Source organism: Theropithecus gelada, chromosome 11 (assembly GCF_003255815.1).
Source record: "Theropithecus gelada isolate Dixy chromosome 11, Tgel_1.0, whole genome shotgun sequence".
NCBI lineage: Eukaryota > Metazoa > Chordata > Mammalia > Primates > Cercopithecidae > Theropithecus > Theropithecus gelada.
The window spans coordinates 16,573,484-16,600,422 of NC_037679.1; the positions used below are offsets into that span (position 1 = coordinate 16,573,484).

Genomic DNA, 26,939 nt, shown 5'->3' on the forward strand with positions numbered 1-26,939 from the left:
CTACCAACCCTGGCTAAATTTTGTATTTTTAGTAGAGACGCAGTTTCACCGTGCTGGCCAGGCTGGATTTGAACTCCTGACTTCAGGTGTTCCACCTGCCTCAGCCTCCCAAAGTGTTGGAATTACAGGCCTGAGCCATGGTGCTTGGCCACACTTGTTTCTTTTTCTTTTTCTTTTTTTTGAGACGGAGTCTGCTCTGTCACCAGGCTGGAATGCGGTGGCACGATCTTGGCTCACTGCAACCTCCGTCTCTCAGGTTCAAGCAATTCTCCTGCCTCAGCGTCCCGAGTAGCTGGGACTACAGGTGCATGCCACCACGCCCAGCTAATTTTTATATTTTTAGTAGAGATGGGGTTTCACCATGTTGGCCAGGCTGGTCTCAATCTCTTGACCTCATGATCCCCCCGCCTCGGCCTCCTAAAATGCTGGAATTACAGGAGTGAGCCATCGCGCCCGGCCCACACTTGTTTCTTTTCTTTTTTTTTTTTTTTATTCTTTTGAGACGGAGTCTCGCTCTGTCGCCCAGGCTGGAGTGCTGTGGCTGGATCTCGGCTCACTGCAAGCTCCGCCTCCCGGGTTCCCGCCATTCTCCTGCCTCAGCCTCCTGAGTAGCTGGGACTACAGGCGCCCGCCACCTCGCCCGGCTAGTTTTTTGTATTTTTTAGTAGAGACGGGATTTCACCGTGTTAGCCAGGATGGTCTTGATCTCCTGACCTCGTGATCCGCCTATCTCGGCCTCCCAAAGTGCTGGGATTACAGGCTTGAGCCACCGCGCCCGGCCCATGCTTGTTTCTTATACAAGTCATCTCTCCCTCACTTGTAGCTTCCTCAAAGAGAGGGGCTGTGTTTTTACTTTGTCACTCCTTCCTCCCATCACGCAGTCAAGTACAGTGCAGTGCTCTGTACCTAGCTTGTGCTCAGAGAACGCTTTTTCTACTCTGGTGTGATGGGACAGAGATCTGAAACTCTGAGGAACAAATGGAGTTACACTGAGAAGATTTGAGTCTCGATGTTTAGAGCAGGCCACATAGTTTGGGGTGTGAGCATGAAGCTAAACTAGATGGCAGATTGAGGAGCTCATCCCTCTCTGCTCCTCCCCTTGCCTGGACCACTCCCCTGGCCTGCAGGCCTGATCTGTCCTCTGGAATTTTCCTTCGCAGAAGCCTCAGTGTAAAGTCTGCCGATCATGCCCCGTGGTGCAGTCGACCCATCACCTGTTTCTAGACCTGCCTAGGGTAAGTGAGCTTTTCTCTCTAACCTAGTTTTCAGGACGCCTTTTCTGTCCGCTCTGCCTTAGCCACAGATACTGAGAGCAGATTACTCTTAAATGTTTTAAATTTCCATTAATAATTGTACATATTATTGTCAAGAGATGAAATAGATTAAAAGGCACAAAGTGAAAGCCCCAGGCCCACTTGCGAGAGGTATTTACTACTCATTTTCCTTTGTGTCTGTTCAGAAATGTCATATGCATGTAAAAGTATTTTTATGTCTCTCTCTTTTTTCTTTTTTTTTTTTTTTTTTTAAGGGATAGGTTCTCACTCTGTCACCTAAGCTGGAATACAGTGGCATGATCATAGCTCACTGCAGCCTTGATCTCCTGGGACTAATCAATCCTCTCCCCTCAGCCTCCCAAGTACCATGCCTGACTGATTTTTTTTTTTTTTTTTGAGACAGAGTTTCGCTTTTGTTGCCCAGGCTGGAGTGCAGTGGCACAAACTTGGCTCACTGCAACCCTCGCCTCCTGGGTTCAAGCGATTCGCCTGCGTTAGCCTCCAGAGTAGCTGGGATTACAGGCACCCCCCCCCGCCCATGCCTGGCTAATTTTTGTATTTTTAGTAGAGACAGGTTTTTGCCATGTTGACCAGGCTGGTCTTGAACTCCTGACCTCAGGTGATCTGCCTGCCTCAGCCTCCCAGAGTGCTGGGATTACAGGCATGAGCCACCGCACTGGGCCACTTGACTAATTTTTAAAATGTTTTTGTAGAGATTGGTTCTCACTATGTTACCCAGGCTGGTGTCAAACTCTTGGGCTCAAGCAGTTCTCCTGCCTCTGCCTGCAAATGTGTTGGGATTACAAGCATGAACAACTGTGTCCAGCATTGACCTCCTTTTTTTTTTTTTTTGAAGTGGAGTGTCTCTCTTGTTGCCCACGCTGGAGTGTAATGGCACAGTCTTGGCTCACTGCAACCTCTGCCTCCCAGGTTCAAGCAATTCCTCTGCCTCAGCCTCCCAAGTAGCTGGGATTACAGGCACCTGCCACCATGCCTGGCTAATTTTTGTATTTTTAGTAGAGACGGGGTTTCACCATGTTGGCCAGGCTGGTCTGGAACTCCTGACCTCAGGTGATCCGCCCACCTCAGCCTCCCAAAGTGCTGGGATTACAGGCGTGAGCCACCATGCCCAGCCTGACCTCCTTTTTAAAATACAGTGTTCCTCTTTCTGTACCCTGGGCTTGGAGAAAATAAAAAATAAAAAAAAAAATAGGCTGGGCACAGTGGCTCATCATGCTTGTAATCCTAACACTGTAGGAGGCTGAGGTGGGAGGATCTGTTGATGCCAGGAGTTGGAAACCAGCCTGGAAAACATAGTGAGACACTGTCTCTACAAAATAATCGAAAAATGAAAAATTAGCCAGGTATGGTGGTGCGATCCTGTAGTCTCAGCTATGTAAGAGGCTGAGGTGGGAGGATCATTTGAGCCCAGGAGTTTGACATTACAGGGAGCTGTGATTGTGCCACTACACTCCAGCCTGGGCAACAGAGTGAGACCCTATCTCTAAAGTATAAAAATATTAGGTCAGGCGCAGTGGCTCACGAGGCCGGATGCGGTGGCTTACGCCTGTAATCCCAGCACTTTGGGAGGCCGAGTCCGGTGGATCACGAGGTCAGAAGATCGAGACCATCCTGGCTAACATGGTGAAACTCCGTCTCTACTAAAAATACAAAAAATTAGCCGGGCATGGTGGTGAGCGCCTGTAGTCCCAGCTACTTGGGAGGTTGAGGCAGGAGAATGGTGTGAACCCGGGAGGTGGAACTGGTAGTGAGCCGAGATCGTGCCACTGCACTCTAACCTGGGTGACAGAGCAAGACTCCATCTCAAAAAAAAAAAAATTAAATGCCACATGCAGTGACTCACGCCTATAATTCCATTACTTTGGGAGGCTGAGGCAGGAGGATTGCTTGAGCCCAGGGGTTTGAGACCAGCCTGAGCAACTTGGCAAGACCCTGACTCTACAAACGTGAAACAATTATCCTGGCCTGGGCGCAGTGGCTTACATGTTAATCCCAACACTTTGCAAAGTCTAGGTAGGTGGATGACTTGAGCCTAGGACTTTGAGACTAGCCTGGGCAACATGGTGAGACCCCATCTCTACAAAAAATACAAAAGTTAACTGGGCGTGGTTGTATGTGGCTGTAGTCCCGGCCATTCAGGAGGCTGAGGTGGGAAGATCACCTGAGCCTGGGAAGGTTTGAGGCTGCAGTGAGTCGTGATTGAAACACTGCACTGCAGCTTGGGCGACAGAGTAAGACCCTGTCTCAAAAAAAAAAAAAAAGGAAGAAAAAAATTTAGCCAAATATGGTGGTACACATCTCTGGCCCCAGCTACTTAGGAGGCTAAGGTAGGAGGGTTGCTTTGAGCCGAGGAGCTGGAAGCTATAGTGAGCCATGATTGTACCACTCACTCCAGTCTGGGCAACAAAGTGAGACCCTATCTCAAAAATAAATAAATACATAAAATAGAATAGTTCTCATATTGGGTTTGTTGGGTGTTTCCTCTTGATTAGATTCAGGCTATGCATTCTTGGTTGGAATGCTACATAAATGACTGTGTCCTTTTCAGAGGCACATGATGGCCATCCCCTTCACTGGGAATCTTAAATTTGTTTGGTCAGGTGTTATTTAGTTTGTCCATTGTGTAATTACTATTTTCCCCATTGCAACTTATGAGCAGTCTGGGAATACACTTTATTTTTTTCTTTTCTTTTTTTTTTTTTTTTTTTTTTTGAGACGGAGTCTCGCTCTGTCACCCAGGCTGGAGTGCAGTGGCCGGATCTCAGCTCACTGCAAGCTCTGCCTCCCGGGTTCACGCCATTCTCCTGCCTCAGCCTCCCGAGTAGCTGGGACTACAGGCGCCTGCCACCTCGCCCGGCTAAGTTTTTGTATTTTTAGTAGAGACGGGGTTTCACTGTGTTAGCCAGGATGGTCTCGATCTCCTGACCTCGTGATCCGCCCGTCTCGGCCTCCCAAAGTGCTGGGATTACAGGCTTGAGCCACCGCGCCCGGCTATTTTTTTCTTTTCTTGAGATGGAGTCCTGCTCTGTCGTCCAGACTGGAGTGCAGCAGCATGATTTCAGCTCACTGCAACCTCCACCTCCCAAGTTCAAGTGATTCTCCTGTCTCAGCCTTCGAGTAGCTGGGATTATAGGCACATACCACCATACCTGGCTAATTTTTGTATTTTTAATAGAGATGGGGTTTCACCATGTTGGCTAGGCTGGTCTCAAACTCCTGACCTCAAGTGATTCACTCACCTTGGCCTCCCAAAGTGTTGGGATTACAGGCGTGAACCACCACACCCAGCCTTGTGGGAATCTACTTTAAGACAATGCAATACTTTGCTCTTCATGAACAAAATATTCCCTCTAAATTTAGCATTCATTGATAATTTTTACCTTTATTATGGTGATTTTCCAACTCTACCACTACCCTCTATATTTATCCTTCTCCCTCCATTTATTTTTAAATTTAGTTAGCTGTTATCAGTATGGACTCATGGATTCCTATTTTTTTCAACTTCTTATAATCCTTTCCTGTCCTAAATTTATTTTCATGTTCAAATTGTCACTTACTTTGTCAGTAGGAACGTATTCAAGGTGACTTCTCTGCTTTTGAGATCTCCCATCATTTTTTAAACCCTTCCTTAATTTGTGGCATAAAAAGATACTCTAGGTTCATCTGGTTCAGCCTTGAAATCAACTGTGTCACCAACCTTGAGTTTAATTTAGTAGGGAACAGTATTAGTTACCGAAATCTAGGTGGTAGATGTGCTCATTGCTACTGGGTATCTTTGCTACTAGGACCTTTCAGCAAAGATAGTTGGTATTTGTTTTTTGTTGTTGTTGTTGTTTGTTTGTTTGTTTTGAGACAGGGTCTCGCTGTCATCTAGGCTGGAGTGCAGTGGCACGATCTTGGCTCACTGCAACCTCTACCTCCAGGGTTCAAGCAATTCTCCTGCCTCAGCCTCCCAAGTAGCTGGGATCACAGGCACCTGCCACCACACCCAGCTAATTTTTTTTTGTATTTTTAGTAGAGACGGGGTTTCACCATGTTGACCAGGTTGATCTCCAACTCCTGACCTCAGGTGATACACCTGCCTCAGCCTCCCAAAGTACTGGGATTACAGGCGTGAGCCATCGCGCCCGGCCAGTTGGTATTTATTTTAGGTTCACATGGACACCTGCAATTTCAGTCCATCCCCACAGAGTTCTTCGTCACTTTCTCTTATTTATTTCATGTCTCTATCTACCTTCTTCCACTGTAAGTGTCCTCGTTCTCAATAAGCATCAGCACATTTACTTATTAGCTCAATCCTACAATACACCTAAAACTATTTCAGAATTGCTTTGCTGGTATGTCTACAAAAAAAATAACCTATTAAAAAGAGTTTAGGTGGTTGGGCGCAGTGGCTCAAGCCTGTAATCCCAGCACTTTGGGAGGCCGAGACGGGCGGATCACAAGGTCAGGAGATCGAGACCATCCTGGCTAACATGGTGAAACCCCGTCTCTACTAAAAAATACAAAAAAAACTAGCCGGGCGAGGTGGCGGGTGCCTGTAGTCCGAGCTACTCGGGAGGCTGAGGCAGGAGAATGGCGTAAACCCGGGAGGTGGAGCTTGCAGTGAGCTGAGATCGGGCCACTGCACTCCAGCCTGGGCGACAGAGCGAGACTCCGTCTAAAAAAAAACAAAGAGTTTAGGATTTGTTGACAGTCCTGATTCCTCCCCTAGACTAAGGGTATATAGTCAAGTGTGTTCAAACAAAATTTTTTTCTAGAGACAGGGTCTCTGTCATCCAGGCTGGAGTGCAGTGGCATAATCATAGCTCACTGCACCCTCAAACTCCCAGGCTCCAGTTATCCTTTTGCTTCAGCCTTCTGAGTAGTTGGGACTATAGGCGTGTACTACCATGCCTGGCTAATTAAAAAAAAATTTGGCCGGGCGTAGTGACTCAAGCCTGTAATCCCAGCACTTTGGGAGGCCAAGGCAGGTGGATCAAGAGGTCAGAGGTCAAGAGATTGAGACCATCCTGGCCAACATGGTGAAACCTCACCTCCACTAAAAATACAAAAGTTAACTGGGTCTGGTGGTACCCACCTGTAGTCTCAGCTACCTAGGAGGCTGAGGCAGGAGAACTGCTTGAACTTGGGGGTGGGGAGGTTGCAGTGAGCCAAGATCGTGCCACTGCACTCCAGCCTGGGCAGCTGAGCGAGACTCCATCTCAAAAAAAAAAAGATTTTTTTTTTTGGTTGGGCATGCTGGTTTACACCTGTAATCCCAATGCTTTGGGAAGCCGAGACTGGAGGATTGCTTGAGCCTGGGAGTTTGAGACCAGCCTGGGCAACAGAATGATACCCTACCTAAAAAAAAGAAAAAAAAAAAATTTTTTTTTTTCTGTTTTGCACTTCCTCGGCTGGCCATGGTGGTTCATGCCTATAATTCCAGCACTTTTGGGAGGCTGAGGCAGGAGGATCACTGGAAGCCAGGAGTTCAAGAATAGCCTGGGCAACAAAGCAAGACCCTGTCTCTATTAAAAAAAAGAAAAAATTGGTTGGGCACTGTGGCTTATGCCTGTAATTCCAACTTCCAACACTTTGGGAGGCTGAGGCGGGAGAATTGCTTGAGCCCAGGAGTTTGAGACCAGGGTGAGCAACTTGGTGAAACCCATTTCTACTAAAAATACAAAAATTAACCAGGTGTGGTGGCACGTGCCTGTTGTGCCAGCTACTCAAGAGGCTGAGGTGGAAGGATCACTTAAGCTCGGAAGGTTGAGGCTGAAGTGAGCCATGATGTGCCACTGTACTCCAGCCTGGGTGACAGTGAGACCCTGATATGGAGCAGATTACCATGTTCTCTGCACAAGAATGACATGCAAACTTGTGAAGTGTTCCATATTTTTAAAAATTAAAAAAAAATTTTTTTTTTAGGGATAGGATTTTGCTGTGTTGCCCAGGATGGTCATGAACTCCCATCCTCAAGTGATCCTCCTGCATCAGCCTTCAGAGTAGCTGGGATTAGGCTGGGCGTGGTGGCTCACGCCTGTAATCCCAGCACTTTGGGAGGCCGAGGTGGGTGGATCACCAGGAGATCGAGACCATCCTGGCTAACACGGTGAAACTCCGTCTCTATTAAAAATACAAAAAATTAGCCGGGCATGGTGGCGGGTGCCTGTAGTCCCAGCTACTCAGGAGGCGTGAACCTGGGAGGTGGAGCTTGCAGTGAGCCGAGATCGTGCCACTGCACTCCAGTCTGAGAGACACAGCGAGACTCCGTCTCAAAACAAAAACAAAAGCAAAAAACAGAGTAGCTGGGATTACAGGCGCAAGCCACTAGCTGTGTGTTAAAAATCTAGTTAAGGCTGGGCATGGTGGCTCACAACTGTAGTCCCAGCCCTTTTGGAGGCTGAGGTGGGCAGATTGCTTGAGTTCAGGAGTTTAAGACCAGCCTGGGCAATGTGGCAAAACCCTGTTTCTACAACAGTTACAAAAATTAGTCTGACATGGTGGTGTGCACCTGTGGTCCCAGCTACTGGGGAGGATGAGGTAGGAGGATTGCTTGAGCCCAGGAGGTTTAGGCTGCAGTGAGCTGTGATTGTGATTGCACCACTGCACTCTAGTCTGGGTGACAGAACTAGATTCTGTCTCAAAAAAAAAAAAGTTACATATTGCCAAATTGTGCTCCAAAAAGGTTGTATGTGTTTATCCTTATGCTAACCATATACGAGACTTTCCTAAATCAACCCTCTTGTCTTTCTCCGTTATCTCAGCTGGAGAAGCGACTGGAAGAGTGGTTGGGGAGGACATTGCCTGGCAGTGACTGGACTCCCAATGCCCGGTTTATCACCCGCTCTTGGCTTCGGGATGGCCTTAAGCCACGCTGCATAACCCGAGACCTCAAATGGGGAACCCCTGTACCCTTAGAAGGTTTTGAAGACAAGGTAAAAACCCTTTTTTATTCATATCATTCAGCCTTGGTGTTCAGACCCTGGGCTAGCAGAATAGACTGCTGATTATGTCTTGTTTCAGTTTGAGACTTTGGATTGGTCCCTAACATGTTTACCTCCTCCTGACCTCCAGGTATTCTATGTCTGGTTTGATGCTACTATTGGCTATTTGTCCATCACAGCCAACTACACAGACCAGTGGGAGAGATGGTGGAAGAACCCAGAGCAAGTGAGCAGTTCTTGGTTAGGCTGTGCATGGGGAGGGTAGGTGGTAGGGTGTGGGTCTTAGGGTTGGGTGTCTGGTCTCCTGGCCTTTGAAGAAGGTCTCAGGAAATCTGTCCTAACTACATTCCCTTAGGTGGACCTATATCAGTTCATGGCCAAAGACAATGTTCCTTTCCATGGCATAGTCTTTCCTTGCTCAGTCCTAGGAGCTGAGGATAACTATACCTTGGTCAGCCACCTCATTGCTACAGGTAAGTACCCTGGAAGACTACTGATGGGGTGTTCATAGGAAATGAGGGTTGAGGCAGTACTTGGAAAAAGATCTTAGAGAGCTGCTGTCTTGAGTTAGGAGTTGAGATGAAATAGGAAATAATTAAAATGAGAACTCAACCTAGAGAAATGAAACAAGAACCTGAAGAAAGCAAAAGTCCAAAGCTAAAACTCTGTAGTAGATACAAGCAAAGACAAAAAAGGGCCAGAATGGATAGGAAGGGACTCCCAAAATCTGAGCATACCAGCCCCTTAAGGAGAAATGTTGCTAGACAACCATAGTTGAGGTTAGAAAGAGGAAAGAAGGAAGAGTTAGTGGGCTAGAGAGGGGAAGGATGTGATTTGAGCAGATAGTTCTCATTCTCCTCTGTCCAGAGTACCTGAACTATGAGGATGGGAAATTCTCTAAGAGCCGGGGTGTGGGAGTGTTTGGGGACATGGCCCAGGACACGGGGATCCCTGCCGACATCTGGCGCTTCTATCTGCTGTACATTCGGCCTGAGGGCCAGGACAGTGCTTTCTCCTGGACGGACCTGCTGCTGAAGAATAATTCTGAGCTGCTTAACAACCTGGGCAACTTCATCAACAGGTGGGAATTGGTAAGGGGTCAGAGTTAGCAGTGAGCTGGGGTGGGGCTCATTTTCCCTCAGGAGATGGGAATGTGGAGAGAACTAGAAAATGGGCAGGAGGCTGTGAGGACAGTGTGGAAAGTTGATTTCTATTAATTGGGATCTGTTCCTAGCACATATGAGGCTATGTATGCTTGATGGAACAGTTAACTATAGAGATGTGATTTAGCAAAGTTGGTTATAAAGTGGGTTTTTGTAAATTGTGTTCTTATTACTGTTCTTTGTAGAACTGAAGATGTATTCTCTCCTAGCAAAATAGTTCACCTGCATATCATTGAAAACTTTCGCCGAAGAAAGGGGTTATTTTGGTGTGGGGGTAGAAGGCTTCTGTGGGCTGGGCATGGTGCCTTACGTCTGTAATCCCAGCACTTTGGGAGGCCAAGGCAGGAGGATCACTTGAGGCCAGGACTTGCCTGACTGACATAATGAGTCTCCCATTTCTACAAAAATAATCAGCCAGGCGTGGTGGCGCACACCTGTAGTCCCAGCCACTCAGGATGCTGAGATGGGATGGTCTCTTGAGCTCGAGAGATTGAGGCTGCAGTGGAGCAGTGCTTGTACCCCTGCACTCCAGTCTTGGCAAAAGAGGGAGATCCTGTCTCAAAAAAAAAAAAAAAAGACTTCTGCTATACTCAGAGTTTTTGTTGCCTTAGGCTCACATTCTATCATTGGTGCCTATCTCAGCTCTTCTGCACTCTAAAGCAGTATCCTCCGTAGCTTAGGATTCTTTCGTCACGCTCTCTGAACCCTGGACCCTTATAGGTCAGTCCTGCTACTCACTTTCAGGTTTGGTCATTAACCACATTTAATAAATAGTCCTTACCTACAGGAGTTCGAGACCAGCCTGGCCAACCTGGTGAAACCCTGTCTCCACTAAAAATACAAAAATTAGCCGAGCATGGTGGCGCACATCTGTAATCCCACCTACTCGGGAGGCTGAGGCAGGAGAATCACCTGAACCCGGGAGGCAGATTGCAGTGTGCCAAGATCATGCCACTGTGCTCCAGCCTGGGCAACAGAGGGAGACTCCTCAAAAAAAAAAAAAAAAAAAAAAAAAAAAAAAGAGTCCTTACCTAGAGTATTTGTTTGATAGCAATTAACACATATTTCAGCTTGGTCATTTTGAGCAATGACTTCTTAAAAATAAGAAATAGAGTTGTTTAACTTAATCAGGTTTTTTTATGTGCAGAGTCAGATTCTTAGGGGAGAGAGAGAGTAAATAATTCATTTGTTAAGCCTTGTCTACTGGCTTAAGGGAGCCAGGAGTTACCTGTTCTAGGCAGGAATCCTGAGAGAATGTACAGTTGTGGAAATGGGGTCAAATTCTAAGGAGGAGAGTGGATAATAACTTCCCCTCTTTTTTCCACTTCTCCTTTCCTACTCCCAACCAAGAGCTGGGATGTTTGTGTCTAAATTCTTTGGGGGCTATGTGCCTGAGATGGTGCTCACCCCTGATGATCAGCGCCTGCTGGCCCATGTCACCCTGGAGCTCCAGCACTATCACCAGCTGCTTGAGAAGGTTCGGTAAGTAACTGACATCTCTGTCTCATCTGCTGGTGTGTTGAGAGCCTTGTATGGGTCCCTGTAGGACATTACACCTTGGCCTGTTTCCTCCCTTCCCAGGATCCGGGATGCCTTGCGCAGTATCCTCACCATATCTCGACATGGCAACCAATACATTCAGGTGAATGAGCCGTGGAAGCGGATTAAAGGCAGTGAGGCTGACAGGTAGGTAAGCGGGGAGGGTTGGCTAAAGGAATAAAGTGGCTTGTAAGCTGTATCCTCCTGGAGGTCTTCACTAATATCTCTTCTTCCTCAGGCAACGGGCAGGCACAGTGACTGGCTTGGCAGTGAATATAGCTGCCTTGCTCTCTGTCATGCTTCAGCCTTACATGCCCACGGTTAGTGCCACAATCCAGGCCCAGCTGCAGCTCCCACCTCCAGCCTGCAGTATCCTGCTGACAAACTTCCTGTGTACCTTACCAGCAGGACACCAGATTGGCACAGTAGGTGGAAGAGCCAGCCTGTCTTAAAATTGACACTTTTGCTATGCAGCTTTTGGAGTGGGTGAGAGAAGACCTAACATCTCTCCAGTGTTACTTTGGTCATGGGACTCAAGTTTCTGATATAAAGTCCTTGGTAGTCATTCACAAGTTCAGAATTATCTGTACATCCTCATTGTTCTTCATGCCAGAAACCAGAACCTGGCACACAAAACTAACTGGTAAACAGATATTTGAAGAAACACTGGTCACCTAGTCTCCACAATGCTAGCAGATAGTGGGCAGTGAAAAAGAGGAAATAGCCATTTCCTCTTTGACACAAAATGAAAAAGTAAGTACGTCGCTAAACTTCTGGATCAGCCTAGCATCCTTAGAGCGCTTAAAGAATCTGTCCCTATAAATTATTTGGGGTTTTGGGCTGGGCGCGGTGGCTCACGCCTGTAATCCCAGCACTTTGGGAGGCCGAGGCGGGCGGATCACAAGCTCACGAGATCGAGACCACGGTGAAACCCCGTCTCTACTAAAGATACAAAAAAATTAGCCGGGCGCGGTTGTGGGCGCCTGTAGTCCCAGCTACTTGGGAGGCTGAGGCAGGAGAATGGCGTGAACCCGGGAGGCGGAGCTTGCAGTGAGCCCAGATCGCGCCACTGCACTCCAGCCTGGGCGACAGAGCGAGACTCCGTCTCAAAAAAAAAAAAAAAAAAAAAAAATTATTTGGGGTTTCATAGGGAAAGCTGCCGCTGATTTCCTAAAATCAGCAGATATTAGCTTAGTGTTATGCTCGTTCTTTCTAAAATATATCAGAGATTGGGGTTGGAGAGGTCATCTGTATAGTCCGGTAGAGGCTGTATCTAATCAGCAGATGTTTCTGGAACTTTTTTTTTTACAGGTCAGTCCCTTGTTCCAAAAATTGGAAAATGACCAGATTGAAAGTTTAAGGCAGCGCTTTGGAGGGGGCCAGGTGAGAAAAGCTAAAGGCTGTGCCCTCGCTCCACAACAGCCACAGCATCACTTCCTTAATTTCCCTAAGTAGTCCTCACCCATCACTCTTTCCATCTTTTGGCCCTGCTGCTTCCTCACTTAGTTTTTCTTTCCTGTCTTAGCTAGAAGAGACCTTCCACTTAAAGGTAATCACTTTCCCTCTGAGATGCTGTATAAAACTGGAGGTTAGGGGATATTTATGGTTGCTGGTGCTAACTTTGTTGTTGTCCTCCAGGCAAAAACATCCCCAAAGCCAACAGTTATAGAGACTGTTACAACAGCCGGGCCACAGCAGATACAAGCGCTGATGGATGAAGTGACAAAACAAGTATGAAGCTTAAGCCCTGTGGGAGACTGGACAAGCTGAATCCTAAATAGATCTTTTTCTTGCCTCACTGTTACCCTTCCCACCCCCCTTTATCTTAGGGCAACATTGTCCGAGAACTGAAAGCACAAAAGGCAGACAAGAACCAGGTTGCTGCGGAGGTGGCGAAACTCTTGGATCTAAAGAAACAGTTGGCTGTAGCTGAGGGGAAACCCCCTGAAGCCCCTAAAGGCAAGAAGAAAAAGTAAAAGACCTTGGCTCATAGAAAGTCACTTTAATAGATATAGACAGTAATAAATAAATGTACAATCTCTATATACAAGCTGAGACCCTTTCCTTTTGTCTACTCCAAGCCTTCCCCCTGAATATGTGGGATTGAGGGTCACATCATTGGCACTAGTGAGAGGGTTGTCAGTAGCCACTTGTGGGAAAGGTGGGTAGTGTGGCCCAAGTGGAGTACTGATGCTCCCAATTGTTCATGCTTGGTGCAGATTCACCATTCGGTCGATCAGAGCTCGACGAGTCGCCTCTACTTCCCTGGTCAGGCGCTCGATTTCCTGCTTGAGCCGTTCATTCTCTTCAGCTAGCTGTGCCACTTTCCTTTCATTCTCCTGTTCTTTCTCCTTCATGCGCTGCTTTCCAGCCCGGGCTGGGGAATGGCCACTCTGTTTCCGTTTCCTGGTTCTCCCTTGGTCTTCCTCCTCTTCCTCCTGAGCCAGGGAGCTCTGACTGGAATCTGGAGAGCGAGGGCTCTGGGAGGTGCTTGTGACCTCTGCTGGTTCTGGCTCCTCCTCAGTCAGCCAAGCCAGCGAAGCAGGGTCAAGAGTGGTAAAGGTTTTTGATTCTTCCTTCAAGGAAATGAGGAAAGGGAACGTAGATATTAATTGAGAAGGAAAAGGTAACATCCCCCTTTAGCTTTAGGCCTAGCATTCTTACCTCTTCATTTCCAGGAGGTGAGACATAGGTACCCCCATTTTCGTCTGAAGACAGGACCTCTTGCAGGTCCTCATACCAGGCTTCCAGCTCCCAGCTGGACAGTGTCCCGAAGGAGAAAGGCAATGACTCAGCTGCCATCTCTGCAGTTGGATCAGTCTGGAAAAGCACATTTGCAGGGTAATGGGGAGTGGCTGGAACAAGCTCCATGTAGCAAACAGTCTATGCCACAGGTTGGCAAGCTGGTCTGATGCCTGTTTTTGTAGGTAAAGTTGTATTGGAATACAGCCACATCTGTTTATTTACATATTGTTTATGGCTGCTTTGGTGCTACAGTGGCAGAGATGAAGAGTCACGCTAGAGACCATAGGGCTCTTAACATCTAAAATATTTATTATCCTGCCCTTTAAAATTTATCAACCCCTAGTTTATATTAATACTCCCTCCTTGCTTTTGCCCAGGACTTGAAGAAGCAAAGTGCCTGGATATCCATGCTTAGGGGATCTGGAGGACTAGTCAAATTCCTGTCCCCATCAAGGTTAGGCTGAGCTGAAGGACTATTTCCCTGAGCTCCCCACACAGGAGAAGGGAGCACAAATGACCTGGTAATTGCTCCTAGAAACTATCAATAGAGTTCGCAAGTGGGACTGAAGACTAGTGAAAGTTTAACCCTGACTGAAGACTGGTAAGGCAAACCAGTTGTCTGTTGGGGCTTTCTTTGAGGACCATCTTTCCATTAGGACATTCTTTAAGAAAAGTGGTTTGCTCACCTTGTAGGAGCAAGCCAGGAGAATACACAGCCTGATAGCAAAAGCTTGCTCAGATTCAAACCCTCCTTTCCCACCTTCTCTAGGTCTTTTCATAATCTCTTAGGGTCTCAGCAAAAGGAGGCTAAGCAGCATCTCTTAGGACTTGGTTTTGGGAAAGGGTAGGTTAAGTTTACCTGCTTTCAGGTGTGGTGATGTATGAAGATACACTTCCTTCTTGAACACTGTAGGCAACAAAGAGAAATGTTAGCCATTTTTGAAAGGGGGAGAGGCAACTTATTTTTTTCTTTTCTTTTATGATGGAGTCTCCCTCTGTTGCCAGGCTGGAGTGCAGTGGCGCAATCTCGGCTCACTGCAACCTCTGCCTCCAGGGTCAAGCGATTCTTCTGCCTCAACCTCCCAAGTAGCTGGGACTACAGGTGCGTACCACCGTGCCCAGCTAATTTTTGTGTTTTTAGTAGAGATAGGGTTTCACTGTGTTGGCCAGGATGGTCTCCATCTCTTGACCTTGTGATCCACACGCCTCCCAAAGTGCTGGGATTATAGGCGTGAGCCACCGTGCTGGGCCCTTATTTTTCTTTTATCTCCAGTCTCCTACTGGTCCGTCCTTACTTCTGGTCTTGTGGGGTATGCATACTTGGTCCCTGTAGCCATTTCCAAGGGCAGAAGAGGGCCTGACTTTATTTTTAGTTGCTGACATTTGTAGTCCTGGTTACATAATAGCAAAGTTCTGGCCAACTCAGCTTTCTCTAAATTCAAGGCAGGCCTTAAACCTGCCAGGGTAAAGACTAAACTATAGGGAAGGGAACAAATCGTAGCATTTTCCTAACTCCATTCCCACACTGACATCCTCCAAATGTATATTTCCAGTCTGGACCTCTTCCAGAACTCCGACTCTGCTGTCTACTACCTACTTGCCATTTCTTTTTCAATGTCTAATAGGCACCTAAGACTATGTGCAAACTTGTTGATTTTCCCCTTCCAAGGTCATCCCCATCTCAGATGACAACTCTAGTTGCTTAAGCTAAAAACCTTGGTATCATCCTTCATTCCTCTTCTCTCACACCCTGCAATCCAAAGTACTAGCAAATTGTAACTTTTTTTTTTTTTTTTTGAGACGGGTCTCCCTCTTTTTGCCCAGGCTAGAGGGCAGTGGCGCAATCTCTGCTCTGCAACCTTTGTCTCCTGGGTTCAAGCGATTCTCCTGCCTCAGCCTCCTGAGTAGCTGGGATTACAGGCATGCACTACCATGCCTGGCTGATTTTTGTATTTTTAGTAAAGATGGGGTTTCACCATGTTGGCCAGGCTGGTCTTGAACTCCTGACTTCGTGTGATCCACTCCTCTGGTCTCCTAAAGTGCTGGGATTACAGGCATGAGCCACCATGCCCGGCCCTTAACTCATTCTTTAAAAATGAGTTTTTAAAACTTTGCTTAGAAGAATCTAAACACCTCTAATTCCATTCTTTCCAATCTAGATCAATTCACCACCATCTCTCAATTACTGCAGAAACTTCCTGATTGCAGAAGGTCTTCCCATTTCTTCTCTTGCCACCCCTCCGTAAGTCTATTCACCATACAGCAGCCTGAGTGAACCTTTTAAAACAGGTCATTCCTCTGCTCAAAACTCTCCAATGACTTCCTATGTCATGTCAGGGAAGTCATTGGAGGGTTTTGAGAGGAGGAATTACCTAAGGTAATTCCTGACCACCTGATGTAACACAGTAACCTCCATCCTGAACATTCTCCATTCCTTTCTCTGCTGTAGCTTTCTCCATGGCACTTATATTTTGTTTACTGTAGGTCTCCCACTGAGATGATTTTTTCCTCTTGCTCACGGATGTTCCCTGAGCCCCAAACTGTTTGGCACACAGTAGGTCCTCATTAAGTATTTGTTAAGAATGAATGAATTCCCCCCAATCTCTCTTATAGGGAAGGGGCAGACGCAGAGTGGCAGCTGCCGATCCCTAGGGACTGGAGATGCAATATTGCCCGAAATATTTCTCTGCAGGGCTGTCCTCCCTGGGGAACCCTCCCTTGCCTTCCAGTGTGTGGGACTTGGCTTTCATCAGCAGTGGAGCCTCAGGTCAGAAGGCTGCAGAGCCAAACAGGGGGCTGGCCTGATGCAATGGTTACACAGAGATTAGCTGGGAGACAGGACCGGGTTAAAGAGGCAGGGACTAATCCCGAGGGAAGGACGATACCCTGGGGAGACCCCAAATGGCCTCCTACACTTAAGAGATCCAGGCTGCTCTCTTGTGCGGGAGGCCCAGAGACCTCTACGGCAAAGGGAAAACATACTGCTCCCTGTCCATCGGCACCCCTCCCAAAGGCTTGTGTCAAGGTTCCCCTTTCAGCCCTGCAGGGTCCAGTAGCCCCAGCTACCGAGGTGGCCATGCTGACACCAGAGACGCTGAGACTGAGACAGGATTGGGGGTAGGGTAGGGAGAAGGCCGATGGTTGCGAACGGGCGGAAACGGCTTGAGCGATGGTAACTCAGTCTTAGAGCGGGGGTGTGTCCTGCTGCCTCCCCCCGGACAGGCCTAACGAGGTGGCCTGAAGTTGGCTACGGGAGAGAATGAATTTCCCTAGGGCAGCCGAGGTCCCTTTGCCCAGCAGCACAGAGCAGGGCCCATGCTCCGGCTCCGGGCAGAGGTGGAGAGACGCTGTCGTCCGAAGCAATGGGGGTTTGTAAGCACCACCCCAGAATAAGGGACTCTCCCCATTCCTCTCTCGGACGGTCCCTGACTTCACTGTGGAGGCGTGAGGCCAATCCTAAAGAGCGGATGCCCCAACTCTGAGGAGACGGGAGGGTAAAGGGCAGATGGGAGTCAGTACTCGCCTCTCTCCTCAGGTTCCAGCTCTGATTTTGGCTCTGTCGCTGCCACCCGCTCATCTTCAACATGGTACGCTCAGTGCCTTAGACTTAAGCCTCTGACCTCGGGAGCGCCTAGCTGTAATCTTTTACCATGGCCTTGCCCTCCTCTCAGGGGCGGGACCCCAAAACCTACCAATCAGAAAGTGGCACGCCGGCATTGGCCCCGCCTCGTCCCTCGTATCCGCCACTCAGGAGCTCCGCAGAACCGCCCCCGTCGCTCCCTCTCGCTAGGGGGTCGACGTAGTGTCGGACCCGGAAGTGGCTTTGGGTCACGAGGCTTCACGGAGGCGGTGGGTGAGTCATGCGCGCGCGCGGAGGGGAGTGTAGCGGGGGGAGGGGAGGAAAGGGGGGCGGGGATGATGCAATGTTTGGCAACCGGTGTCTGCACGCGCACGCGCAGGGGACTACGAGGGTGGTGGGAGGTGCAGAGGGGGGGGGAAAGGAGAGAGGGCGGGGCGCCAGCTCCCGGCGCCCAACGGCCCCAACGGCTATCAGCGTTGGCCGTCCGTAGTCGGTCGTGTGGAGCCTCTTTGCCGCTTGTCTCCCCCAGAAGCTGCTGTTCCGCCCACCTAGCTTTAGCCGGCGTTTTACCTCCACTATAAGGGACTCCCATTTTCCTTGGCCCCTCCCAGCTAATGGTCATATAGGCCTTTTGAACTTTTCCTTTGAAAGTTGGTATCCATCCACTGGGATTGTCGACATCTCGAGTCTTCTTAGAGAGGTCTCCGGGCTCCGTGACTCATGCCTATAATCCCAGCACTTTGGGAGGCTGAGGAGAGCGGATCACTTGAGGTCAGGAGTTCCAGATCAGCCTGACCAACATGGTGAAACCCCGTCTCTACTAAAAATACAAAAATTAGCCGGGTGTGGTGATGCGCGCCTGTAATCCCAGCTACTCTGGAGGCTGAGGCAGGAGAATCGCTTGAACCCTGGTGGCGTATGTTGCAGTGACCGAGATCGCGCCACTGCACTCCAGCCTGGGTGACAGAGCGAGACTACGTTTCACCGAAAACGAAAAACAAATTTAAAAACCGGGTGGTCTAGCCCCGTAAATCTCCCAAAAGGGGCCGAGGTACTGGAATCCCTTGGTAGTCATTTTCCGCTTCTCTCACAACAGCGCCCTTGACCTTTACCTTGGAGTTGCTAAGCCCTCAGCCTGCCAGAAGTCATGTATTTTACCCAGTGGACCCAATTCTGTTTGGCCACCTATTTTCCCCCACTGTACTCTTACGGCTTTCTCCAATACCAAGACCCTCTCTTGCTGTACCAGACAGCAAGTCCTGTGACTCCCTGCTGTGAGGAGCGCGGCACAGGCCTGCCTCCTAGGTGTTCGGGTCGAGATTTACAGCGGAGTCTCATCCTGGGACGTGTAAGTGCACTTCAGCGCAGGACAGCCCTGGACTGGGGAGACCGGGGCCGCGATTTTAGCCTCAACTCCCCCTCACTTACCAAGGGATCTTACCGTCCTTGTTTGTAAATTAACGAGTTGTAAGGGTAAAATGAGAACCATGAACTTGGAGGCAACTTGAACAAAAGTAAAACGCACCACGCAGAATGCAAAATATTTTTCTTGTGCCTTGAAAACAGAGGCCATGTGGTGGCCTGTTACATATCCTGTCATACCCTCATGGGGGCAGCCAGAGTTTAAGTAGAAACTGTCACAAGGCCGGTTGTGACTGGAGTGGTGTGTCTGTGACAGGTCTTTGGTTAGGCTGCTCCGTTGCTCCACACCTCCATTTCCCCTCTGAAAATGGGGGTGGTGTGGGGGGTGGACCAGATGGTCTCTCCTGGCCTAAAGACAGACCAGGTTGTCAGTGACAGGCAGAGGTCATGTGACTTGACAGGCCGAGGTCGTGTTGTGACATGTTGACCTGGAGAGGCGGGTCAAGTCCCAGCACACTACCCGGGAAGCCTTTGGGGCGGGGCAGGGCAAGTCGCGACTTTCATCTTTCGGGCCCGGCCCCTCCCGGACCTGGCATTCCTGGCTCCCGCAACAGACTGTGGCTTTGGAAGGGGCCCCTCCCCGAGGAGGGCTGGGATTGGCCACCAGTGGCCTGGGAAGAGGCGCAGATCCTTCCGCGGAGGGAGGGGGGCCGCGTGGGGTGTTTGTTCTCTTGGGGATTAATGGGGGGTTGTGGGGGAGGGGTAGGCGCGCTCCCGCATGCGCACTGCGGCCCCTCCAGTTGGCTCGTCGCTGTCCGCTGGGCGGGGGCCCGGCCCCGCCCCTCTCCCGTCCGGGCAGCGGCGGAGGCGGCGGTGGCTGCGGCGGTGGCTGCGGCAGCGACGGCGGCGGCGGCGGCAGCGGCAGCAGCCTGCGCAGTGCCTTCTGGGAACGGAATCCCCAGGGCTGCCCCTGGCCCCCATGGCGCATGCGCGGGAGGCCGCTCGGTGATCCGCGGCGGCGGCAGCGGCGCTTCCTGCTAGGACCGGCCGGGGCCGTACCGGAGGCTCGGGCTCCACCGACCCTCCTCCCCCCCCCCCCCCCTCACTCTCTGGGCCGCGACTGCGCAGGGCGGGGCCGGCCGAACCATGGGCCGCGGTGAGTGCGGGGCCCGGCCCCCCCACCCCGCCCCTCCCCCTCCCCTCCCCTCCTGTCCCTACCCTCTGCCCCCTCCGCGTCCTCTCGGCCCCTTTCCCCGGCCCCATCCCCACTCCCCCGCCCTCACCTGCCCCCGCCGCTTCTCCCTCTCACTGCCTGACTTCTGCCTTCTTCACCGCCCTCCCCTCAGTGCTTCGCCCACCCTCCGCCCGCCCTCTCCCCAAGTTCCTTCCTACTTCGTGCGCCTTCCCCTCCTCCTCAAGCTGAGGGAAGCAGTCTGGGTGACAGGGCGCCTTGTTATGAGAGGGAAAGTTTGGAAGCCGCCAGTGTGGGGTGGGAGCGATGGTGAGTCTGGGGAGGATACCTGCAGGTTGGAGGGGCTTCCCCTCCTATCGGAGGATAGGCTCTCTTGGAGATATCGGAGAACAGGCTCTCTTGGAGTCAGTGGGATAGGAGGTTCTGAATCTCTTTGCCTTAGGCTTGAGGGAAAATCAGGAGCTTCTCAGGATCCTGGGAAAAGACTGAGCTGTGATCCTCACCTTTTAAGACCCGAATGAACTAGATCAGCGATTGTCTGATGGAGCAGGCATGGGGGGAGTTCTGCTGGTACCACCCCAGCGGGCAGTTGGGCAATTGCCTGGTGACCTGTGGGGCAATCTGTACTTTTTATATCATCTTCCTGGGTAGGGAACGACAGGAGCCAGACACTCTGGGAAACTTCCTAGTGGCCTAGCATTATGGGAATGTGCCCATACTCCTGGTTGAAGTCTTCAATTCCGAATGGACGGAGGCCTTGCCCTTCATATGCCTAAGAATTGTGCTAGACTTTCTTGGTCCCAGGGAGCTGAGGTTCTGACCCTCTGGTCCCTAGGGACTGGGCTTGGAAAGGATGGTTGTAGACTAAGCCAGCAGATCCCCAAGGTCTTTATAGGCGCTTGCCTCACATTGTTAAGGATTTTTCTCTTGAGAGGATGTAAGGATCTTTCTCTTGAGAGGGTGCTGGGCTGTGGTGCTCTTCAGAGTTGGGCAGACTCCTGATAGTCCCATCTCTACTTTGCGTTGTAGGTGTGGGCTAAGCTGGTGGCCCCGGCTTTAGACTGGACCCCACAATGTTTGCAGAGATGTTCAGGTAGCTGTGGTGATACGGCAGAGGACTCCTCATTCTCCCTCCCAGCTCTCTGAGGGGTTCCCCTTGCTCCTCTGGGGCTTTCCCTGAGTTTTCTTGGGTCTCCCCACAACCTTTGCCTTCCTGGAGTCCTCCCTCAGGTACCTCGCCCAGTTTAATCCTCCTAGTGCCTACATGGATGTCTGTGTTATCAGGCACGCGGGAGCTGATTACACACAATGAATGGGGGCAATGAGAGCAGTGGAGCAGACAGAGCTGGGGGCCCTGTGGCCACATCTGTCCCCATCGGCTGGCAGCGCTGTGTGCGAGAGGGTGCTGTGCTCTACATCAGGTACGGATCTTCCCAGGTCCCCAAGCTCTGCCACTCCAGTTGCCCGGGTTTTCTTTCTTCTGCTTCTCCTCTCAGCTCAGCTCTCTGGTACCCGATTGCTCTCCTCTCTTCCCCTTCCTTCCTCAGCCTTTTTGCTTTCTGTAGCTCTTGGCCTTTGAATCCATTCTCCCTCTTTCTGTGTTTTCCCACATTCCTTACCCTCTGTTCTTCTAGGAGGATCTGTAACTTAAGCACTGTGCTTTAGGAGTATTGCCTGATTCACTGCCAGCTAACCCCATGTCCTCTGACCCTGTCCTCTTCCAGTCCAAGTGGCACAGAGCTGTCTTCCTTGGAGCAAACCCGGAGCTACCTCCTCAGCGATGGGACCTGCAAGTGCGGTCTGGAGTGTCCACTTAATGTCCCCAAGGTCAGAGTGGTGAGGGGTACCTGAGAGTACAGAGATAAGCTAAAAGTCTTAATGCAAATCACTGACTGAGGTAGCCCTTTCCACAGATTCCAGCCCCTCAGGGTCCCTGTCCTTGCTTTCCACCTTACAGGTTTTCAACTTTGACCCTTTGGCCCCGGTGACCCTGGGTGGGGCTGGGGTGGGGCCAGCATCAGAGGAGGACATGACCAAGCTGTGCAACCACCGGCGGAAAGCTGTTGCTATGGCAACTCTGTACCGCAGCATGGAGACCACCTGCTCACACTCTTCTCCTGGTGAGTCTTCTGCCACTTTACAGAAGACGGAGGAAAACCTAAGGGCTTGGAAGGCTGGTGGTGGGAGTTCCATGAGAGGGAGCAAAGAGAAAGGGGAGTGGGTGGGGAGCTACGTGGTGAGAGGAGGGCACAGGGAGGTTGGGAACTTGTGGGAGATGGGACTAATGAAGACAAAAGAAAGTTTTTGGAAGGAGAGCCACAGGCTGACCCTTCATTTTTCATTTATTGCAGGAGAGGGAGCGAGCCCCCAAATGTTCCACACTGTGTCCCCAGGGCCCCCCTCTGCCCGCCCTCCCTGTCGAGTTCCTCCTACAACTCCACTTAATGGGGGTCCTGGCTCCCTTCCCCCAGAACCACCCTCAGCTTCCCAGGCTTTCCCCACTCTAGCAGGCCCTGGGGGGCTTTTCCCACCAAGGCTTCCTGACCCAGTCCCTTCTGGGGGCAGTAGCAGCCCCCGTTTCCTCCCAAGGGGCAATGCCCCCTCTCCAGCCCCACCTCCTCCACCTGCTATCAGCCTCAATGCTCCCTCATACAACTGGGGAGCTGCCCTCAGATCCAGCCTGGTGCCCTCTGACCTGGGCTCTCCTCCGGCCCCTCATGCCTCCTCCTCACCACCTTCAGACCCTCCTCTCTTCCACTGTAGTGATGCCTTAACACCCCCTCCCCTGCCCCCGAGCAATAATCTTCCTGCCCACCCTGGTCCTGCCACTCAGCCACCAGTGTCTTCAGCCACTATGCACCTGCCCCTGGTCTTGGGGCCCCTGGGAGGGGCCCCCACGGTGGAGGGGCCTGGGGCACCCCCCTTCCTTGCTAGCAGCCTACTCTCTGCAGCGGCCAAGGCACAGCATCCCCCACTACCCCCTCCCAGCACTTTACAGGGCCGAAGGCCCCGTGCGCCGGTGCCCTCAGCTTCCCACTCCTCATCACTTCGTCCCTCTCAGCGTCGTCCCCGCAGACCCCCTACTGTATTTCGATTGCTAGAAGGGAGAGGCCCTCAAACCCCTAGACGGAGCCGTCCTCGGGCCCCTGCTCCTGTCCCCCAACCCTTTTCTCTCCCAGAGCCATCCCAACCAATTCTCCCTTCTGTGCTGTCCCTGCTGGGACTCCCCACCCCTGGCCCTTCCCACTCTGATGGAAGCTTTAACCTTTTGGGGTCAGATGCACACCTTCCTCCTCCCCCAACCCTCTCCTCAGGGAGCCCTCCCCAGCCCAGGCACCCTATCCAGTCCTCCCTGCCTGGGACCACCAGTGGCAGCCTCAGCAGTGTGCCAGGTATGTGAGTGTTGTGGAGCCCTTCCTCATCCTGCATGGAAAGAGGCAGCCAAGGCATTTAGGGGAATGTTCAGAGAGCTCTTTGAGGGTTTTCTGGGTTGGGGGCAGGGAGGTTGGCTTCTTTGGATGCTGGGAGAAAGGGCCTCCCTTGAGCTGAATTTCTCTCCTCTTTTACAGGTGCCCCTGCCCCACCAGCTGCCTCCAAAGCCCCGGTAGTCCCCAGCCCTGTGCTTCAAAGCCCATCCGAAGGGCTGGGGATGGGGGCGGGCCCGGCCTGCCCTCTGCCTCCCCTGGCTGGTGGAGAGGCTTTCCCTTTCCCCAGCCCAGAGCAGGGCCTGGCACTGAGTGGAGCTGGCTTCCCTGGGATGCTTGGGGCCTTGCCTCTCCCTCTGAGTCTGGGGCAGCCTCCACCTTCTCCATTGCTCAACCACAGTTTATTTGGTGTGCTGGCTGGGGGAGGAGGACAGCCTCCTCCTGAGCCCCTGCTACCCCCACCAGGAGGACCTGGTCCTCCCCTAGCCCCAGGAGAGCCTGAAGGGCCTTCGCTTTTGGTGGCTTCCTTGCTTCCTCCACCACCCTCAGACCTTCTTCCACCTCCTTCAGCACCTCCCAGCAACCTCCTTGCCTCTTTCCTGCCCCTGTTGGCTCTGGGCCCCACAGCTGGGGATGGGGAGGGATCTGCAGAGGGAGCCGGGGGTCCAAGTGGGGAGCCATTTTCAGGCTTGGGAGACCTGTCGCCCCTACTTTTCCCCCCACTTTCAGCCCCCCCTACCCTCATAGCTTTAAATTCTGCGCTGCTGGCTGCCAGCCTGGATCCCCCCTCGGGGACACCCCCCCAGGTGAGGATGGGGGTGAGTAGCTGGGACAGAACACAACGTAGAATGAGAGATGGGAGCTGGGAATCAAAAGCTTTCAGTTTCATTCCTGAGCTCTTCCTTGGGGCCTTTGGGGAGGCCTTAGTTCTTGGCTGGGGGTAGGATGACTACAAGAATTGGGTCTGTATTTAATAAGCATGGCTTATCTTACTTGAGGCTTCAGTCAGATAGTGGATGTGAAAGCACTATAAATCTGTTGAGTATTTTACACACGTGTTAGAATCATTCTTTTTTCTTAGCCCTGTGTCCTGAGTGCCCCCCAACCTGGACCACCTACCTCCAGTGTCACCACGGCAACTACTGACCCGGGAGCCTCCTCTCTGGGCAAGGCCCCCTCCAACTCAGGGAGACCCCCCCAACTCCTTAGCCCTCTGCTGGGTGCCAGCCTGCTGGGTGAGTCTGAGGGAGTGTGAATTCACACTCTTGGTGTGAAAAAGCAGCCGTAAAACTTGGGAGTAGTGGCTGAATAAATTGGGGAAGAAAGTCTTTGGCCACTGGATAAAGCCTAAAGAGAATAGTAGGGTCTGCTCAGCCTAATTGGTTTGCCTAGGGAGAGACCCCTGACTCTAATTTCTCAACAGGTGACCTGTCTTCGCTGACCAGCAGCCCTGGAGCCCTCCCCGGCCTGTTGCAGCCTCCTGGCCCTCTTCTCTCTGGCCAGTTGGGGCTGCAGCTCCTCCCTGGGGGGGGAGCTCCTCCACCCCTCTCAGAGGCTTCTAGTCCCCTAGCCTGCCTGCTACAGAGTCTCCAGGTGAGGGTGTGGGCATGTGTTTGTCAGGGAGATAATTTTTTCTCAAACTGGAAATTTAGGGCTTTCTGAGTTATAGCAGAAGAGGGACCGTATTTGGGATTGACTGAGAACTTATTTTTTGCCAGCAGATCCCTCCAGAGCAGCCAGAAGCCCCCTGTCTACCCCCTGAGAGCCCCGCCTCAGCCCTCGAACCAGAGCCTGCCCGGCCTCCCCTCAGTGCCTTAGCCCCACCCCACGGTTCTCCCGACCCCCCAGTCCCTGAGCTGCTCACTGGGAGGGGGTCAGGGAAACGGGGCCGGAGGGGAGGAGGGGGACTTAGGGGCATTAATGGTGAGGCCAGGCCAGCCCGGGGCCGAAAGCCTGGCAGCCGGCGCGAGCCTGGCCGACTGGCTCTCAAATGGGGGACACGTGGTGGCTTCAATGGACAAATGGAAAGGTCCCCAAGAAGAACCCACCATTGGCAGCATAATGGGGAGCTGGCTGAAGGGGGTGCTGAGCCCAAGGATCCACCCCCTCCTGGGCCCCATTCTGAGGACCTTAAGGTGAGTGCAGAGTGCTGGCAGTCTGGGCTCAGGGGCTCTGAGAAAAGGCTGGGGCTGTGGTACCTTTTTTGAAATTTCCCACACACACAGTCCATCTTTTCTCAGGTGCCCCCAGGAGTAGTCAGAAAGTCTCGTCGTGGCCGTAGGAGAAAATACAAGTGAGTGATGGGCCTACTATAGTGCTGGCCTTTGCCTACTTCTTTTTGGTTTGGACAGTTCTAATGTCCAAATAGTGGCTTGGTTTTCAAAAGGGCACATACTTACTTGAATATGAGTAAGGATATTATGCCTTTACTATCCAAATGTAAAAAGTTTCCCACCCAAACTTCTGAAATTCACCTGGTGCTTGGGAGCTGTTGCTGATCATCTGTGCCCCTTATTGCAGCCCTACGCGGAACAGCAATAGCTCCCGCCAGGACATTACCTTGGAACCCAGCCCTACAGCCCGAGTAAGTGTGTGTTTGGGTGGGTGGGTGTATGGGTAGGGTGTAAGCGATGAGGCAACAGGAGTAAAGGAGGGTTAGAGGGAGTGGGGAGAAAAGACGACTTCCTGATACCTAGCAATTGACCACTTCTTTCAACTTCTCCTCTGGTATTAGGCGGCTGTCCCTCTGCCTCCCCGGGCCCGCCCTGGCCGTCCTGCCAAAAACAAGAGGAGGAAACTGGCCCCATAGCAGCCATACCTGGAGCTGGATCTAACCCTGACTGGGGAGAGCTGAGTGCTGAGCCTTGGGAGCCCCTGCCAGCCACCTGCACCTGTGGACAGTGGGTGGGGGCACTACTCCCCACTCAGAGCACAAATGCAACTCCTTCCCTACAATCCCATCCTGAGCCATTGCAGGGGGCAGGGAAGTTCACCCCCTCCCCCCCAAGCCATGTCACTGAAAAGGCCTGGGGGGGGATGGTATATGGCCCTTTCCCCACCAGGCGCTAAGGGGAACACCCCCTTCCCCAGGTCTTTTATTTGTTTAAGTTATTTTTGCACAAATGACTCTTTTATATTTAATTCGATTTCATTGCCTCCCTTCTTAAAGCCAACAGGCTCAGTTTACAAACCTGTGAGCTACTGTTGGCTGCTGCCCTCCTTCCCAGTGAAAGGTACAAAGCAATAAGCATCATGCATCCTCCCCTTACCCCTCCAACACCCCTCTGCCTCTGGCTCAGGTTGCTCAAAGCACAGATCCCCTCTTACCCCTGTCCCCAGGTTTGAAACACATAGCCTCATTTCAAGGTGTAGCCAGGTTCCCCCCACTTTCCTCTGGGATATAAAAAAGGGGGTAAGGGGGCAAAGAGAGCCCTCTGGGCCTCTCCTCCCATACACACTACACTGCCCCTTCTCCCCCCATCAAAACGCTCAGAGACGTTGTGATGATGCGACTGAGGATTATGCAACGTGGTCCAACCGGAGCGGCCAGCATGACCAGCTGTCCAGGGGCTGCCTCCTGCCTTTTCTTTTGTAAAGACAAGACCCTTGGGAGTTTTAATTCTGTTTTGTACTTGCCCTATGGGGCCTCCACTGCTTTTCTATGGGAGACACTCTTAATTTAACAGATGAGAATATTTTGAACCTCTGG

General features: G+C 51.4%; 3 protein-coding genes and 1 pseudogene across 10 annotated transcripts in view; 3 read left to right on the forward strand and 1 right to left on the reverse strand.

Annotated features, from left to right (window-relative positions):
* The window catches only part of MARS (methionyl-tRNA synthetase), a 27,855-nt gene extending 13,981 nt beyond the window's left edge, over positions 1–13,874 (forward strand). For 4 of the 5 annotated variants that reach the window (XM_025400987.1, XM_025400989.1, XM_025400991.1 and 1 more), the window contains 11 exons: positions 1,161–1,235; positions 8,045–8,215; positions 8,355–8,450; positions 8,580–8,697; positions 9,092–9,305; positions 10,738–10,869; positions 10,969–11,073; positions 11,165–11,351; positions 12,238–12,309; positions 12,565–12,657; positions 12,756–12,976. In XM_025400987.1, the coding sequence (XP_025256772.1) occupies positions 1,161–1,235; positions 8,045–8,215; positions 8,355–8,450; positions 8,580–8,697; positions 9,092–9,305; positions 10,738–10,869; positions 10,969–11,073; positions 11,165–11,351; positions 12,238–12,309; positions 12,565–12,657; positions 12,756–12,902 (1,410 nt within the window). In that variant the 3' untranslated portion in view covers positions 12,903–12,976. Of the gene's footprint in view, positions 1–1,160; positions 1,236–8,044; positions 8,216–8,354; positions 8,451–8,579; positions 8,698–9,091; positions 9,306–10,737; positions 10,870–10,968; positions 11,074–11,164; positions 11,352–12,237; positions 12,310–12,564; positions 12,658–12,755; positions 12,977–13,604 lie in introns of those variants that run through there. The other variant, XM_025400988.1, reaches the window with a different exon arrangement.
* On the forward strand, positions 7,079–7,177 carry LOC112635660 (annotated as a pseudogene).
* On the reverse strand, positions 12,909–17,294 carry DDIT3 (DNA damage inducible transcript 3). 3 transcript variants are annotated; one of them, XM_025401007.1, is made up of 4 exons: positions 17,195–17,294; positions 14,531–14,578; positions 13,591–13,746; positions 12,909–13,502 (listed from the first exon to the last, which is right to left on the reverse strand). In XM_025401007.1, exons 3-4 carry the CDS (start codon positions 13,726–13,728, stop codon positions 13,131–13,133), a joined length of 510 nt encoding a protein of 169 aa, XP_025256792.1. In that variant the 5' UTR covers positions 13,729–13,746; positions 14,531–14,578; positions 17,195–17,294; the 3' UTR covers positions 12,909–13,130. The 3 variants fall into 3 exon arrangements, with proteins under 3 accessions (XP_025256792.1, XP_025256790.1, XP_025256791.1); XM_025401005.1 differs by having other exon boundaries at positions 12,911–13,502; positions 13,591–13,841; XM_025401006.1 differs by having other exon boundaries at positions 12,911–13,502; positions 13,591–13,917.
* A 2,186-nt stretch (positions 17,295–19,480) lies between these two features.
* MBD6 (methyl-CpG binding domain protein 6) lies at positions 19,481–26,938 on the forward strand. Of its 2 annotated transcripts, XM_025400986.1 has the most exons (13): positions 19,506–19,769; positions 20,835–20,898; positions 21,090–21,226; positions 21,530–21,632; positions 21,763–21,925; positions 22,157–23,197; positions 23,375–24,036; positions 24,312–24,465; positions 24,654–24,823; positions 24,952–25,365; positions 25,471–25,523; positions 25,751–25,814; positions 25,965–26,938. In XM_025400986.1, the coding sequence occupies exons 3-13, from the start codon at positions 21,114–21,116 to the stop codon at positions 26,037–26,039; spliced, it is 3,012 nt and encodes a 1,003-aa protein (XP_025256771.1). In that variant the 5' UTR covers positions 19,506–19,769; positions 20,835–20,898; positions 21,090–21,113; the 3' UTR covers positions 26,040–26,938. The 2 variants fall into 2 exon arrangements, with proteins under 2 accessions (XP_025256770.1, XP_025256771.1); XM_025400985.1 differs by lacking the exons at positions 20,835–20,898; positions 21,090–21,226 and having other exon boundaries at positions 19,481–19,769; positions 24,949–25,365.
* The last annotated feature ends 1 nt before the right edge of the window (position 26,939 follows it).

Excerpts from the sequence above, each read along its gene's own strand:
- DDIT3 (XM_025401005.1), bottom strand. The coding sequence starts at position 13,797 with ATGGAGCTTGTTCCAGCCACTCCCCATTACCCTGCAAATGTGCTTTTC. Across the intron at positions 13,503-13,590 it reads CACCTCCTGGAAATGAAGAG|GAAGAATCAAAAACCTTTAC; the intron begins GTAAGAATGCTA and ends ATTTCCTTGAAG.
- MBD6 (XM_025400985.1), top strand. The coding sequence starts at position 19,600 with ATGCGCGGGAGGCCGCTCGGTGATCCGCGGCGGCGGCAGCGGCGCTTC. Across the intron at positions 19,770-21,529 it reads CGGCCGAACCATGGGCCGCG|TCCAAGTGGCACAGAGCTGT; the intron begins GTGAGTGCGGGG and ends GTCCTCTTCCAG. Across the intron at positions 25,524-25,750 it reads GGCCGTAGGAGAAAATACAA|CCCTACGCGGAACAGCAATA; the intron begins GTGAGTGATGGG and ends CCCTTATTGCAG.